Source organism: Kogia breviceps, chromosome X (genome assembly GCF_026419965.1).
Source record: "Kogia breviceps isolate mKogBre1 chromosome X, mKogBre1 haplotype 1, whole genome shotgun sequence".
NCBI lineage: Eukaryota > Metazoa > Chordata > Mammalia > Artiodactyla > Physeteridae > Kogia > Kogia breviceps.
The window spans coordinates 1,707,325-1,721,572 of NC_081330.1; the positions used below are offsets into that span (position 1 = coordinate 1,707,325).

The 14,248-nt window shown below is 61.0% G+C and overlaps 1 protein-coding gene across 1 annotated transcript in view; it reads right to left on the reverse strand.

Moving 5' to 3' along the window:
* Nucleotides 1-694: 694 nt before the first annotated feature.
* ATP2B3 (ATPase plasma membrane Ca2+ transporting 3) overlaps nt 695-14,248 on the reverse strand; it is a 41,079-nt gene continuing 27,525 nt past the window's right edge. Inside the window, 2 exon segments of the mRNA XM_067023030.1 lie at nt 695-1,028; nt 1,031-1,202. Coding sequence (XP_066879131.1) covers nt 796-1,028; nt 1,031-1,202 — 405 coding nt within the window. The 3' untranslated portion in view covers nt 695-795.

The window sequence follows — 14,248 nt, forward strand, 5'->3', positions numbered from 1 at the left end:
AGCAAAACTCCCCCTTCGGCCTACGGGAGGGGGACATTCTCATCAATACTTTGGTATTTTCCTTTTAAATAAAAATTCCATCGAACGGTGTTTTTTCCTCTATAGGTAGGGGTCTCAAAGTGCAAGCGTTCTAACTGTTCCAACTGTAATTGCTCCGGCCTCGCGCCTGCCTTCCCAGGAACTGTGCTGGGAGTACGGAGGATGGAGCGGACTGCGGGGAGGGGAGCAGTGCGGGGGTGGGGGGTCCCAAGCAACCAGAAGGATATTCTTGCAGTCTAGTTCCCTGAAGAAAGCCCTGCCGCGATAAATAATGAAATTTCAAAATGAAAACACCCGATAAGAGAAATGGAAATGTCATGCCGTTAAGTAGTTCCTTATTCTTTAGATATGCATCTGGTCCTATGTGCACGTACACGTCTATACGCGCACACACGTGGCTACGCACACATGCACACACAGACTGACTGCACGCGTCCTGGGGAGGGGGTGCTGGGCCGGTGGAGCATCTGGGCGGGAGCATCCTTCCTGCAGAGCCATGCTCGTCCGTTGTACCTGTCGATCCCATTGCTGTGCGGCAGGTGCCACGAAGCTCTCAATAGACGGAAACCAGCCCTCTGCCCCACCGCGCAGCCCAAACGGGGAACATCTGGTGGCATTTTAAAAAACTTCCGTAGAAAAAGGGGGGAACACAACTGTTCTTGCTCTCTGGTCTCTCCTTCCTCCTCCTCACCTCCTGGTCCTCCTGAGTAAGAAGCCTAGAATGCACCGGCTTCTGGCAGGTGCCTTCGAGCATCTTCAGCGGCCTGGCGGGCCCTCCTCGTGGCCGGCGCCCTCCCCCCGGCCCGCCCGGCCGGGTGCGCGCGTGTGCGGGGGGTGCGCGTGCCGGGCCGGGAGCAGTTCTGCTCGGAGGGGCGTCTGCACGCTGTGGAGCGGGCTCCCGGCTCCGGAAGAAAACACTGGCGAGGTAGCTGACTTGGTGCCGCGCGGAGTCAGGTGGACGCCGCTGTCTATGGCGTTGTTGTTCTCGCCCGCAGGCGCTCCTCGCTCTCGTCCACGTCCGTGTCATCGATGAGGGGGATGTTGTGGGTGTAGTCATTGATCAGAAACTCGGGCGTCGCCATGAAGTTATGGATGGAGGTCTTGGATTCGGGTTTCTCCAGGCCTTCGTAGAGGGAGCTACGGAATGCTTTCACCACCCGGATCTGCAGGGGGAGGGGGAGGGACAGGGAGCGGAGGGAGGGGAGGAGGGGGGGGAGGAAGGAGGAAGGAAGGAGCCATCAGTGGCCGCCCGGTGTTGGGGGGTTCTGCCCACATCCGTTGCGGGGCTCACTGCATGACAAACATTTGTCTTTCGGAACAGAACAGTCGGAGCCCTCTCCTTGCTGCCGCCTCCCCCCCACCCCGCCCCCGCCGTCACCTGATGCACATGCAGGACAAATGGCAGTGGCTTTCTCTAGGCTGGCCTGGGCACATATTCTGGAACTCAAGAGCCATGGATTCATGGGACTCCTGGATGCACTGGGGGGGGGGTGGAATTCCAACGTGGGAGCCCAGCAAGTTGGCCGGGCAAAGGGACAGTGCTGGACTGCGGGCTCTCCACTTCCTCTTCCCAGAGAGTCCGAGGAACTTTCTGGCAAGAGAAAGTCCCCAGCCTATGGGCACACTGCAGGCCTTTCTCGAGTTGGCCCCCCTCCCTGGCTTCTCAGCGTCCTCTCCTCTGTCCCCCAGCTCCTGTGGCAACAGCCCGGGCTGGCCATGCCCAGACATATTTGCCCATCACTCTCTGCGCTGCTAAGTCCAACGGCCCTTCCGTGTCTCCATCTCATCTGATCCCTCAGGGGCCGACTGCCCTTCTTTCTGGGATCGTCTCCTGGCTTCCCTGACACTGCCCCTGTCTGGCCCTCCTCCAGCCCAAAGCCCTGGTCTGTCCCTGTCCCTCCTCCTCCCTGTCCACACCCGCAGGCTCACCTCCTCACCGTGGCCACAGCTCTGGGCTCATCTGGCTGTAACCAGGGGCTGCGGCCCAGGCCCCTCATCAGAGCTCCAGGCCTAAGAGCCTGCCGCTCCCCCATCTGGAGGCCCCCTTTTTAATTTACACCGACCAAGCCTGTTCTGCTCGGATGCCCTGATTTGGATGCATTTGATCAGGTCGTCATTTCCCTTCTCAGACCCCGTCCGTCCTGCATCTCCTGCCATCAGAGGCCCTTTGGAGTCTGCCGACACCCGCCCCTCCAGCCTTTCTCACCCTCCTCCTTTTCACTCTCCAAGCTACACAACTTCTTTCGGTCCCTGGAATTTGGTTGGGGGCCGTATTCTTCCCCCACTCACATTTTCTACACCTTGTTCCCTGGCTGCCCCACTGGCATCTGCAGACCTCAGATCAGCGCAAGTGCCCCGTGGGGAAGAGGTTCCCACAATGCCCTGCTCCCCAGCTACCGAGGCCCCAGCTGAGCTCAGGCACCCCTGACCTCCGCACCTCCTGCAGGACCCTGCTCTAGCCCCTTGGCCTCCGCTGGCTGCCCTGCCTTCACCTCCACATGTGCTCAAGTCTCATCGGGTTTGCTGCCTCTCTCTGCTCCTTCCTCGGGCCCCCAGCCTGGGCTCCCTCATGTTTCTAGAAGGCAGAATGGATCAGAAGCCTTCAGCTGGGCCCCGCACTAGCCAGCTGGCCCTGTGCTGAGATGGGGAGGCCAGAGCCTCCCTATGTGAGAGGGTGGACCCAAAGTGAGATCTAAAGCCATTTCCGGGTCCAAGGTTCTAGGGTTGGGTTTTCTCGGTTTAGACAAGGTGTTGGCAAACTGTGGCCCAAGAGCTAATTCTGGCCCTCAACGTGGTTTTGTAGATAAAGTCTTATTGGGTACACGGCCATGCCGCGTCCTCTGAAGGACATGTCCAATGTTCATTGCTGCCCCCTGGTTCAGACCATGAATCCCTTTCAAGCCTCCAGTGTCTGGATCCCGGGCTCAGCCTTGTTTAAACCAGCAGAACCTCACAGGCAAGTGCAAAAAAAAAAAAAAAAAAAAAGAGCCAAAGGGCTCCATAAAATTGGAATTTTCTGATTCCGTATCTTAAATCCAGCTAGGATTTTCTCTGAATTTGGTGAAGCCACATCTTCCAGATGGTAGATGGCCATCGTTTGCCGTCGGCCCCTTCATTTCCCAGACTGGCTTCTGAGATCGGGGTGACACAGAAACTGACAATCATTTGACATTTTCAATGGAAAGAAACAATTCACTTTTTTGCAGCCATGGCAGATGCGGCCTCATGATTTGGGCCTTTTCTGGTGCCAGGATTGCGGGAGAGCCAATGGGACCCTGGCTGTGGCTGTGTGGTGGTGGAGGATCTACTCCGGCTGTCAGCCACCCCCGAAGCCACAGAAACGGAAGCAAGCGGCGTGCTGCCGCCCTTGACCCTGGAGGCCCTTGTGGTAAGTCTGGCAGCGCAGCAGTGACCTGGTGCCCCTGGCTCCATCCTTTGCCCTCACCTGGACCTGGGTCACGTGATCAGCTTCCCCAGAGGGTGGGCCAGCTTCTCTTGCTCTGCCTGTCGCCAGAGCCTGGTGCGGAGCGGCTGCTCGGTCACCAACAGAAGGTGCCGGGCTGCCCACTCCCACGTGCGCCGTTGGCTTCAGTCATCCTGAGTGTCTTACAGCGAGTCGGCTTCCCGCCAGCTTCCGTTTCCCCGCATGCAAATCTTGGGCTCTTCGCACGTGGCTTTGGGATTGGTCTTACGATGGGGCGTTTTCACGCCACTCCACGCTGAGGGGCACCGTCCACCCCCGGGACGCGGGTTTGGTGGGAACTCTGGGAAGCGTTTCTAAGAGAGGGCCGCCCTGGAGGCCTGAGCTCGCACCTGGGGGTCTGAGGACATCCCCGCGGTGGAGTTTGGTGCGTCCCCGCGAAAGCCTGCTCACAGCTGGGTGGATCCAGCGCTCTCCCCCGGTGCGTGACCCTTACTGCCTCCTGAAGCTCCTCGCCTGGCCTGGGACTGTCCCAGGGGCCCGGGCAGGGGCCTCAGGCCACCTGTCCATCACTACGATGCCTCCCACAGCCCACAGCCCACGTCGATGCCGTCAATGCCCCCTGCACCGCCTCTACCTGCATCTGCAGCCGGGCCCACCCTTCCCGGCACGCGCTGCCCCTGTACCGCCCGTAGATGGCTAACGGGCCTCTCGAACTGAAGGAGGTCCAGGAGGACCCTCAGCCTTGCCCCCCGCCGACCCTGCCCCTCGCCTAGTCTTCGCATCCTGGTGCAGGGCTCTGGCTGAAACTTGCAGGCCCCAGGCCCAGTGCTGTACATCGGCGTGTCTTGTGGCCCCTCTTTCCCGAACCTCTCCGGGGTGGAGCCCTCCCCGCCTCCAGGGCCGTGGCTGTGTCTGCCAGGGACCCGCAACCCCCCCGAGCGCAGAGACGCCCCCTGCCTGGTCCCTGGATCTTTCCCGCGCTCCGGCCTGCGTGGCTGCCGTCCCTGCGGTCTCTGGTTCCCCCCCCCCTTCTCTCTGCCCGCTGAGTCAGGCCCTGCCCTCGCTGTGTAGCAGGCAGGGACTGCAAACATCCCAGCAGCTGCTGAAGCTGCTCTGGGTCCTGACTGGTGGGGCTCACACTGGTCTGCACAGTGTGGGACACCCCCAGGTCCAGGTTACTGTAAGGGAATTTAAAGGTAAAGAAAGACGTGAAAAGCACCGGCCAGTAAAGAGGACTTCTAGATTACAGCCAACGAGGAGCAGGTCTGGCTGGGGCCGGGGGCTGCCCCACGGCTTCCCACCCCCGGCTGCAGCCCCTCCAGCTGTTGGTACGCAGGGGCGCAGCTGCGTTTGGCCCTGTTCTCTTCTGCCCCCGGTCCCCAGGGACCTCGCCGGTTGGGCGCCCCGTGCTCCCCACACCGCACCCCCGCTTCCAGGCTGGACACTGGGCTCCAGGTCCTCCTCCTGCTGCTGGGCCTTTTCTCCATCCACATCCATGCATTTTCTGGGTGCTTCTAGCCATCTGCCTGCTAAGGAGCTCCCACCTCAATGTCCAGACTCGGGCCTCTGCCTGCTTCTTCAACTTTACCTCCCTCCCCCCACGTCTCCTCCCTTGTCTCCCTGTTGCCACCCTTGACGTCCACAGTCTCTTCTCAGCATGGCAGCCCGAGCAATCTTTTCCAGCGGAAGTCAGAGCGTGTCGCACCTTCCACTGGTCCAAACACTTCAGTGGCTGTGTCTCCCTCAAGGGAAAAAAAGTCCTGCCAGGGCCTGCCCCGGGCCATTCTCTTCCTCTTTCTCCTTTACCCTCTCCAGCCTCCCATCTCTTCCTCAAGCACGACTCTCCTGCCTCAGGACCTTTGCACTGCCTCTGTCAGGAAGGCTCTTCCCCAGTGAGCCTCACGGCTCCCCCTCAGCTCTTTCCGTTTACAGCCGCAATCCACTCATCTCCCTCAGCACCCCGGCACCTCTTCTGCCTGCTTTTCTCCCCAGCATGGTTCACCTTCAAACACCCCACACATCCCATGATTCTCTCCTCTGTCTCCTGTCTCTGGAACATAAGGCCCCTGACACCCCCAGCACCCGGCACAGCATCCGCGTGCAGCAGGGGCTCAGTGGATAGGTGCTGGGAGTAGGGGGCCCACACAGTCTGGCACGTGTCTCCCACCGTAGCTCCCCCGACCAGCGCTCTCTGCCACGTTGCTCGGAACAGCAAGCTTGAGTGTCCCCCGGGGCCATCACCCCTGCCCTGTCCCCCGCCTACACTCTTCTTCCACCAGATCATCCCGTGTCGGCCTTGTCTCCTTCTTTGGAACTCAGCTCACAAATCATCCTCTGCGAGGCTGTCCCGGACAACCTTTATCCAAAATAGTGCCGCTAATGTTTCTCTCGTTCTGCTCCCTTTTCCTCTGAGGCTGGCGACCACGTGCACTCGGCCCCGCACGTGGGCCCCGTCAGCGGGGGCGGGGCACGGGATGCTCCCGGCCACAAGGAGGAAGGACAGTTGCAAGCAGAAGGGGTGAAGGTCACGGCTGAGCGTGGATGTACCGCGCTTCTGGTTTGAACTTTAATCGCTTGCGGTTGCAATGCAGGTGGTGGTGGAGGTGGAGAAGGGACGTGAAAGCAGGGAGGAAAGCGAAGGAAGGACGAAGGAACAGCCACCCCATTAAAGGAAAAGGAGAGAAAAATAAAAGCAAAGGCTCCCGAACAACAATGACAACGGCCACGACAGAAACTGGGTCTGACACCTTCGTACTGTGGGAGGAGCAGGCCCTGGGTGCGGTGGGGGGGGGTCGTCACCCTCTGCACCCTCCCGTCTGTCTCACCGTGAAGCTCACAGAACTCAGAATTCTTCCGTCCAACTCCTGCCCTGTCCTTCCGTACCAGCCACTATCCAGAACCTTCTGTGGGAGGAAGGAACCTGGCAGCTTCCCTGGCATCGGGGCTTTGGATTTAGAGCAAATTCCCAACACGGCAGCCAGGGAGAGCCATGGTGCCTCCGTGAACTTTAGGCTCCCAAGTCCCCGCCCACCCCCCCACCCCCCACCCCCCCGTAGGCATGAGGGTGAATCTTGACTTGAGAGCAAACACAAAGAGCTGTGCGGTGATGGACCCACAGTCAAAGGGGTAGCAAGGGGGAAGGCTCCCTTTCCTCACCACGGAATCAGGAGACGAGAAAGTTCAGACTCCGCAGTCAGCCCTTTCACCGAGGGATCGAATCCCAAACCAGAGACACGGCTTTGCGCGTGCTGGCAAAGCGCGTGCTGGTGCCTTGTGAGTTCTGTGAAGATTGCCTCCCGTTCTGCGGGCATGCACGTGTGCCCAGGATCGGGACAGGCCAGACTCACTCAGTGGCCGGCGTCAACGAGATGTCGCATTGAACTGACCCAGGAAGGGAGAGTCCTGGGTTTTGCAGGGGCTCGGCCTTGCCTCTCAGTAATCAAGATGTGCTCTGGATTAAAAAGCTCCTGGAAGCTGCAGGGCCTCAAATAAGTCTCCTGAGCTTCCTGGGCCCCGGCCCCCAGCCCCAGGAGTCGGCCCGGAGGTGTCTGCGGGGGAGGGCTCTGGAGCAGCGCTTCCAGGGTGTGCCTTAGGCTGCGAGGTGGCATGTGCTTTACGAATTGCCTGGGAGGTTCTTCCATGTGGTAGGGTCCCTGGCTGCAGGAAGGCTCGGGCAGGGCTGATACTGTTCGTAGCGTGGAGACAGTGTGTACACTATCCCCGGAAACCCGCGTGGGCAGACTTGCCTTGAAATCAATGGATTTCCTGAGAAGGAAGCACGCTCCAGCAAACGAGGCAGCTTTCACTTTGCTCTCGGAGTGCGCGAGGGGCATGTCTCCCCGGGCCCCAGAAGGCTGTGTCCACGGAAGCCCCGCGGTCTCACCGGGCTGGGCTTTGCCAAGTTGGCAAAAGCCAATTAAAATAAAGCACCTGCCGCGATCTGTTTTCAGTATGGTTGATCGGAACTGAACGGCCCTGAGGGCGTCCTCCTGGCCACATCTGACCGAACTCGCCACCTGCCCCTGTGACCGTGATCGTCTGAGTACAGAGGCCCGGTGTTGCTGCGGGAGGGCCAGCCTGCCGGGAACAGGCTGTGGGTATGCGGCTGGGGAGGGCCTCGGTGCGCCTGTGTGGCCGCCCTCGCACCTGGGCGCAGCCATCTGGCGGCCGGGCTTGCTGCTCGTTAGTAAACCTGCGTGAATAGACACCTCCTGTCTGCCTACACCTCGGGCATCCTGACAGCCAGCTGCGGGGCGGCGGAGCTTCCTGAAGAATTACTGCGTGAGGGTGACTGGGGCTGGAGTGAGGGTGGCGCACACACTAACAGGGGATCGGATTTCACACCCCCTTGTTTCCAGAAGACTGATGGTGGTTAGTAAAGAATGCTCTTTCCTAAGCCACTCAGGTGGGTGGCCTCAAGGCCATGCACGGCTGAGGTCCCGTGGAATGGCTGTGGTGGGGCAGCCACTAAGCCAGGCAGGCAGCCAGGGCCATTCTGGAGCCGGGAGGTCATCATGTGTGGCCAGGGGAGTGGGGGCCACGTGAGACTCCCGAATCCAGAAGCAGCAAAGACCCGTGTGCACATGAGGGCACGGGAAGCCTGGGGGCGTGTGTGTGCCAGAGGGCAACTGGCAAGTGTGCGTGGCTGTGAATGTGGGCGCGCTGAGCCCCGAGGATCATTGCGCCTCTAGAGGGCGGACGGGCTCTCCGACCCCTCGGACGCTGGCCACTTCTTGCATTGGTGTCCCCTGTCGCGCTGGCCTTCAGGCTCCTTGTCCTCACCCGCAGCCAGGTCTTCCACCTACACAGCCTGAGGTTCTCCCCGGAAGTGACGTTGGGCCGAGACTGGCCGCGGCGCTCAGGATGAGGCGTGGCCTGGCCACGTGGTAGACGAGGAGGACAGAAGCCTTCCTGAAAGGGCTGGGTTTTCCCGAGGAAACCTTGTGCCCCGTGACCGCTGCACCCTGCCTTTCTTCTGGTAAAAGCTCTGAGAGAGACGCTGAAGGCCTAGGGCTGTCCTCCACTCTGCCAGGCCTCCCCCTGATTTGTACGATGTAGGTGCCAGGCTTGGTGGTTTCTCGGGGTCTTCGAGGCTTGGACCGGGAACCGGTGACGGTGGCAGGAAGTGGTCCTGCTCGGCAGCTTCTGGAAGCAGGAACGTCCCCTGGTGTCACCTGGCCCTCCGTCCAGCATCTTCCTCCGCGGCGGGGTCCCTTCCGAGGGGCAGGGGCTCGGCCTCGTGAGCCAGGACACCGCACCCTCCTCAGGCAGAAGGCGCTTGTCTCCCAGGGGCACGTGGTGTGGAAGGGACAGCGACCCTCGTTCTGGCCAGGAGCTACTCAGGCCCCCCGGGAGCGGCTCCGACCCCGCACCGCTGGGGTCCCGGCAGCGGGAAGGGGGACAGGACAGGTGGCCGCAGAAAGAAGGAAGGTGCTAGGAGCCGAGGAAGAGAGAGGAGAGAGAGGCTGCCCCCGGGGAGGAAGCCTGAGACGCCCGGAGAGCGCGGCCTCAGCGGGAGTGTGGGAAGGCCTGGGGGTGGAGCAGAGGAGCCACGGCTGCCTTCCCCCGAGCCGACAGCCAGGCGGGTGGACAGACAGACGCAGAGGCGGCACAGAGAGAGATGGCAAAGGGACACGTGAAGGAAGTGGCAGGGGAGGGCGGCTGCGGCCCAGCTGGCCCTGACCGAGCCTCCTGCCGGCTTCCCCAGGTGGAGTGGTGCCAAGTACCCCGTGGGACAAGCTTTCCAGCTCACCCGTGACGGCCGTCAGCCAGTGTCTGTGGCCCCGGGTGGGTGGCTCAGTGAACATTTAAGGGGGCTGGACGTGCGTGTGGCCTGTGGGATGGGGAACGCGCTCGTGTGCGTGCGTGGTGTGTGCGTGTGTGTGTGCGTGCGTGCGTGTGTGCGTGTGCGTGCGTGTGTGCGTGCGTGTGTGCATGCGTGTGCGTGCGTGTGTGCGTGCGTGTGTGCATGCGTGTGTGTGCGCGTGCGTGCGTGCGTGTGTGCGCGTGCGTGTGTGTGTGCGCGTGTGCGTGCGTGCGTGTGTGTGCGTGCGTGGTGTGTGTGTGTGCGCGTGCATGGTGTGCGTGTGTGTGTGCGCGCGTGGTGTGTGTGTGCGTGTGTACGTGCGCCCTGTTTCCAAAGGGGACAAGGTGGCCCCAGTGGGGACCGGTGCAGCGCACATCCCTTCCGTAAAGGGCAGCTTAAGCAAGAGGAGGGACGCCCTCCACTGGGGACCTCTTACCAGTTCCTAAAAAAAAAAAAGAAGAAAAGAAAAAACACAAGGCAAAAGAAAAAAGGAAAAGAGGAGAAATCAAGCAAAAAGAAAATCCCAGAGTCTGGTGTGGGAAAAAAGCATAGTTAACGACTCCCGTCCATGGGGAGGTGGTGTGTTCACGGAGGTGAGAGTTGCCGGGTCCCACTGGAAGGAAAGGAAACAGGTAGCAGTGAACCATCCTGGCGGGGGCTCTGGGCTCATACTTGAAGGTGTACTGCTTGGCTTTTGAAATCTCGAGTTTGCTGTGAGAAGCAGGTGGCCCTGGGGGGCAGTGGGGGGCCCACACCGTTCCTTGCGTTGTCTCTCACTGGGGGGCAGTGGGGGTGGTGGGCTCAATGGTCTAGCGGCTTCCCTTTGTCTTTGTAAAGAAATGTGAGCAAATATGGAACTTTCTACCTCTTTAGCACAGCCCCTGGGTTCCTTTTAAAATGTGACAGACAGGGCGGGAACTGTTCAGGGGGACGTATGGAAAGGAATCAATTCCTCCCAGCTTCTCGAAGGAAGGAGGAGAGAGAGTATGGACCAGATCAGGTTAAGACCTTCCAATCCTGAGGCCTGCTTGGAAAGAGCGAAGATGCTTTGGGAACAAAAGGAAACGTGGCCGAGGGCGGGCTCGAGGTGTGAGGAGGGCTCCCGGGGACACCTCTAAGGCCCGGTGGCTCAGGTGTACTGCCTTTGGAAACCACCTCAAGGAGAGTTCTGGAAGCTGCTGCTTTAGTCCCGAGCAGGTGGGCTCGCCTCTCCCTCCAGTCCTGGGGGGCGGCCCTGAGCCCGCGCGCCTCCCTCGAGCTGCCCCGCGGAGGACTGAGCGAGGCCCCAACCCGACACCAGACACCACCAGAAGCGGCCCGAGTCCGGGAAGAGCCATCAGCGAAGGCAGACAAGTTCAAGCAAAGGAAGCCAGGGACAGAAGGAGAACGAAACAAAACCCCCCAAACCAAAGCAAAGAACAGAAGGTCCAGCAGTGCCACGGATTCGGTACATTTCATAAGAGGACATGGCTTTGGAGAGACACACACCGTCCGGGCGGGAAGGACTGAACGGGGCGATAAAGAAAGAACGGAAGAGCTTCGGTGAGCAGAGGATGCAAGACTGGAAAAAAAGAGAAGGAAGAGGCGGGGGGCTTTCTCCTCCCCCAGAGATGCCATTTGCGAGAGAAAAGGGGACTCAAGACTCACTCCCAGCGGCGCTGGTGGGATTCGCAGCAGAGAGAATTGCGCGAGTAGGGGTAGAAAGATTGGTTACGTCATGGAGCTGGCTGAGGACCGAGGGCCGCCGGCGCACAGCGCCCTGAAATGAACCGCGTCTCTTGAAGGTACTCACTACCTCCATCTGTGGGAGAGAAAACGAGATAAAGGTTGGCTTGCACTGCGGTCCCCGCGACCGCACGGGGGTGGGGCTGGGTGGGGACAGGGGCCGCACCGGGTGCATATCGTGACAGCAAAGCCTCATCGAGGTCGCCTCGGTGCTTCTGCCGGGGCCGAGGCTGAGGCCGAGCCCGGCCAGTGTGTCACCCGCCGAGAGAGGCTCTGCTGGGCAAACGATTAGCGCTCAGAAGGCCTGGCGCGCGCGGGGCTTGACGATGCGTCGGGCCCACCGCAGACACTTTAGAAAGAGCCATTTGCGTTCACGATATGTTCACCGCAAGCCACTCGGCAATAAACACCCTTCCCTGGCCCGTCCTTTGTTTAGATTTTGCCATAAGCGGGGGGGGGGCACTCTCCTTCTGTGGCTCTCCTCCAAGCGACCGAGGGGCGCTCCGTGGGAAGCCTCAGTGTAAGAATGGATTTTAAAAGAGGGGGAGGGGGTTCCCCTAAGCCCCTGCTTTGTCTCATCAGCACGCCTTCCCACAGGGCCACAGGCAGGGCAGGAGGGAGGGTGGACAGCCTGGGTCCGGGGAGCCAAGGTGGCTTTTGCTTTGTCCCCCGCCCTTAGAGCTTCCTAGGAGCCTTCAGGAACTGAGAGCCATGGGGGTGAACTTGCCACAGATGCAGTATCTCTGGATTTCCTGGCCCCGCCTTTGGCTGGCAGGGGGGGCCCGGGGGTGGAGCAAACCCAGGCGTGGGGTCCCAAGGAACCGTGGCTGGGTGGCCACTGTGAACGCGCCCCCATCAGAAGACCGTGTGTCTAGATTCTGGGAGGCCAGCCCGCTGTGGCGTACCCTGGGCCGCTTCTTAGAGAATGCCCCCTTAGTGGGGAATCTTTGGCCTTAGAAGGTGGATCTGATTTCTAGAACGTGCCACGTGGCTCACTGGACGACGTGAGTAGCAGAGCCCCCTGGCCGCCTGCTCTGGGCCGGAGGACACGCCCCCTGCCCAAGCCCCCGAGGGGCTCCGTGCTGTGTCCGACGTGGGGCCGGGCTCTTGGAAGAAGGCGGCTTGAGTGCCCAGACTACCCCGCCCCAACCAAAGTGAAGACGGCCGTCACTTCCACCCTTGGACGCGCTGCCAGACAGACTAATTGAGTGCCCACGGGGCCCGGCACGGTGCCGAGTGCCCCAGCACATTGAAGGAAGGTGACCCATGCCAGGATTGCGCTGTCTCTTTGGCGGGGGGGCATCTCCTCCCTAGACTGAGATGTTGCTAACGCTACGGAGACAGGGGACTGTCTCAAGAGGGGACTCTTACTGTGGCAAAGGCGACAAGGGAAGGGAGAAATGCCTCTCCCGCCTCTGATCGGGCCTCTCCGCATGGCGTCCCGAAGTGATGATGGTATCAGTCAAAATACCACAGAATTATCCCTCCGCTCCACCCCTACCCCGGAAGCCCCCCCCCTCCGCCCCCACTGGGCCAGGAACCAGGCCCAGTCACTGCTGAAGCTTCTCTCTGGTTTAGAATGGAATGTGAAAGAGACCACGTCGTGCGCACTTCGGAAAGCTCCCCGTCCTGCATTTGGAGGACTCTTTGATTCCGGAATGACACCCTACCTGACGTGAGGGTGAGAGCAGGAAGCAGCTCAGGAAACGCCTTCACTTAGCAACGTAAAAAGTTGTGCTGCTCTCCGAAATCCGGGGAGCAATTTCGTGTTTTGCAAACGTTGCAAATCTAGGGCTGGCTGCCTAGAGAATGTTTCTCTTGGCGTGGGGTGTATACGACTTGAAGGGCTTTATTTCTCCTAGGCTTTATTTCTGCTTTTCAAGCAGGCATTTTGGATCAGAATGAACAAACGCTCTTAAAAAGTGAACTAAAGGAACTGGTTGGTTCGGCATTCTTGAGAAGTGTGGTGGATTTGATGTGACAAAGTCAAGGGGAGGAATGAGTGGCTCCACGGAGAGGCCAGGGCTAAGGGGTGGGGCAAGGAGACTTGGGTGACCTTGGTCAAGTCCCTTCTCTCTGGGCCCCATTTCCCCGACCAGCCCGGAACTGCAAGGCTCCGACTGAGGGGGACCCACTCTACCAACGGGACGGCAGTGTCAGGTCCAAGATCCCGCAGGCAGTAAGAAGACACAGACGCGCTGGTGGCTGGGGCACCAGAGACCTCTTCCCGGACACCTAGGATTGGGGCAGGGCTGTGGTCTTGGCTGCTAGAAAAGCTAACACTGACTTTGGCTCATTGGTGATGGAAGCAAATAGGCTCTGCTGCAGAACCCGCCCCGCGTGACACACCAGAGCCCGTCGGGGCCGGGATGGGTGGGTGGGTGGGCGCTCACACTTGAGCAGCCAGGAGGCCACGGGGAAAACCTGGACAGCTGGCGACAAAGGCTCCTCCCACTCTACTGGGCGCTCAGTGTTCTGGCCGGGCCCAGGACATCCTTCCCCCGCCACGCTGGCCAAGGCGCCTGGGACGCCGCGAGGTCAGCTGAGCCAGAGGCCCGGGGAAGCCCCCTGGGACTCTGAGAAGGCTTCACGGGGCCGCCATGGGGTGAGGAGGGGCCCCAGGGGCCACGGTGGGAGCTGGGGAGGCCTGGGGCCCAGACGGTGGCCAGCATGCAGGCACAGCAGTGCGGGCGAGCAGGGTGGGAGCGTGGGAAGGCAGCAGGGCGCGTGCGGTGATGCCGAGAGGCAGACGGGAGGCTGAGCGCTTCCGGCCGGGGAGCTGAGGCTGGCGCCTGGGGGGGAGAGGGGCGCCCAGAGACTAGGCCCCCAGGGCTTGCGTGGCAGCTGCTGGTGAGCTGCGTGCGCTGGGAGGGCGCTTTGGGCACCTGGCGTGGAAGATCCTTTGGCATATGAGCCATGGTGATTTGTGACAGGCTAGAGGCGGACACCGGGGAGAGCTGTAGTCTCAGGTCCCGGCCCGGGCCGAGGGGCCCACGCGGGAAGTTGCCTAAGCGGGCACCCGGTGGTGTTCTTCCTTCCGGTGGGTCTCCGGGGCCGGAGCGATTGGAGCTGGGTCGGGGCAGTGGGGCTGTGGCTCCAGGACAGAGCACGGAGGAAGGCCCGGAGGAGCAGGGAGTGATGGGTGTCACACGCTGGCTATGTGGGTCCAGGGTGGAGGTGGACCCCGGGAGGCTCAGTCCAGGCAGAGACGCGGGCGGCTGGGCCGGGAAGGTGTTGGGGGCGGGGCCGGAGGT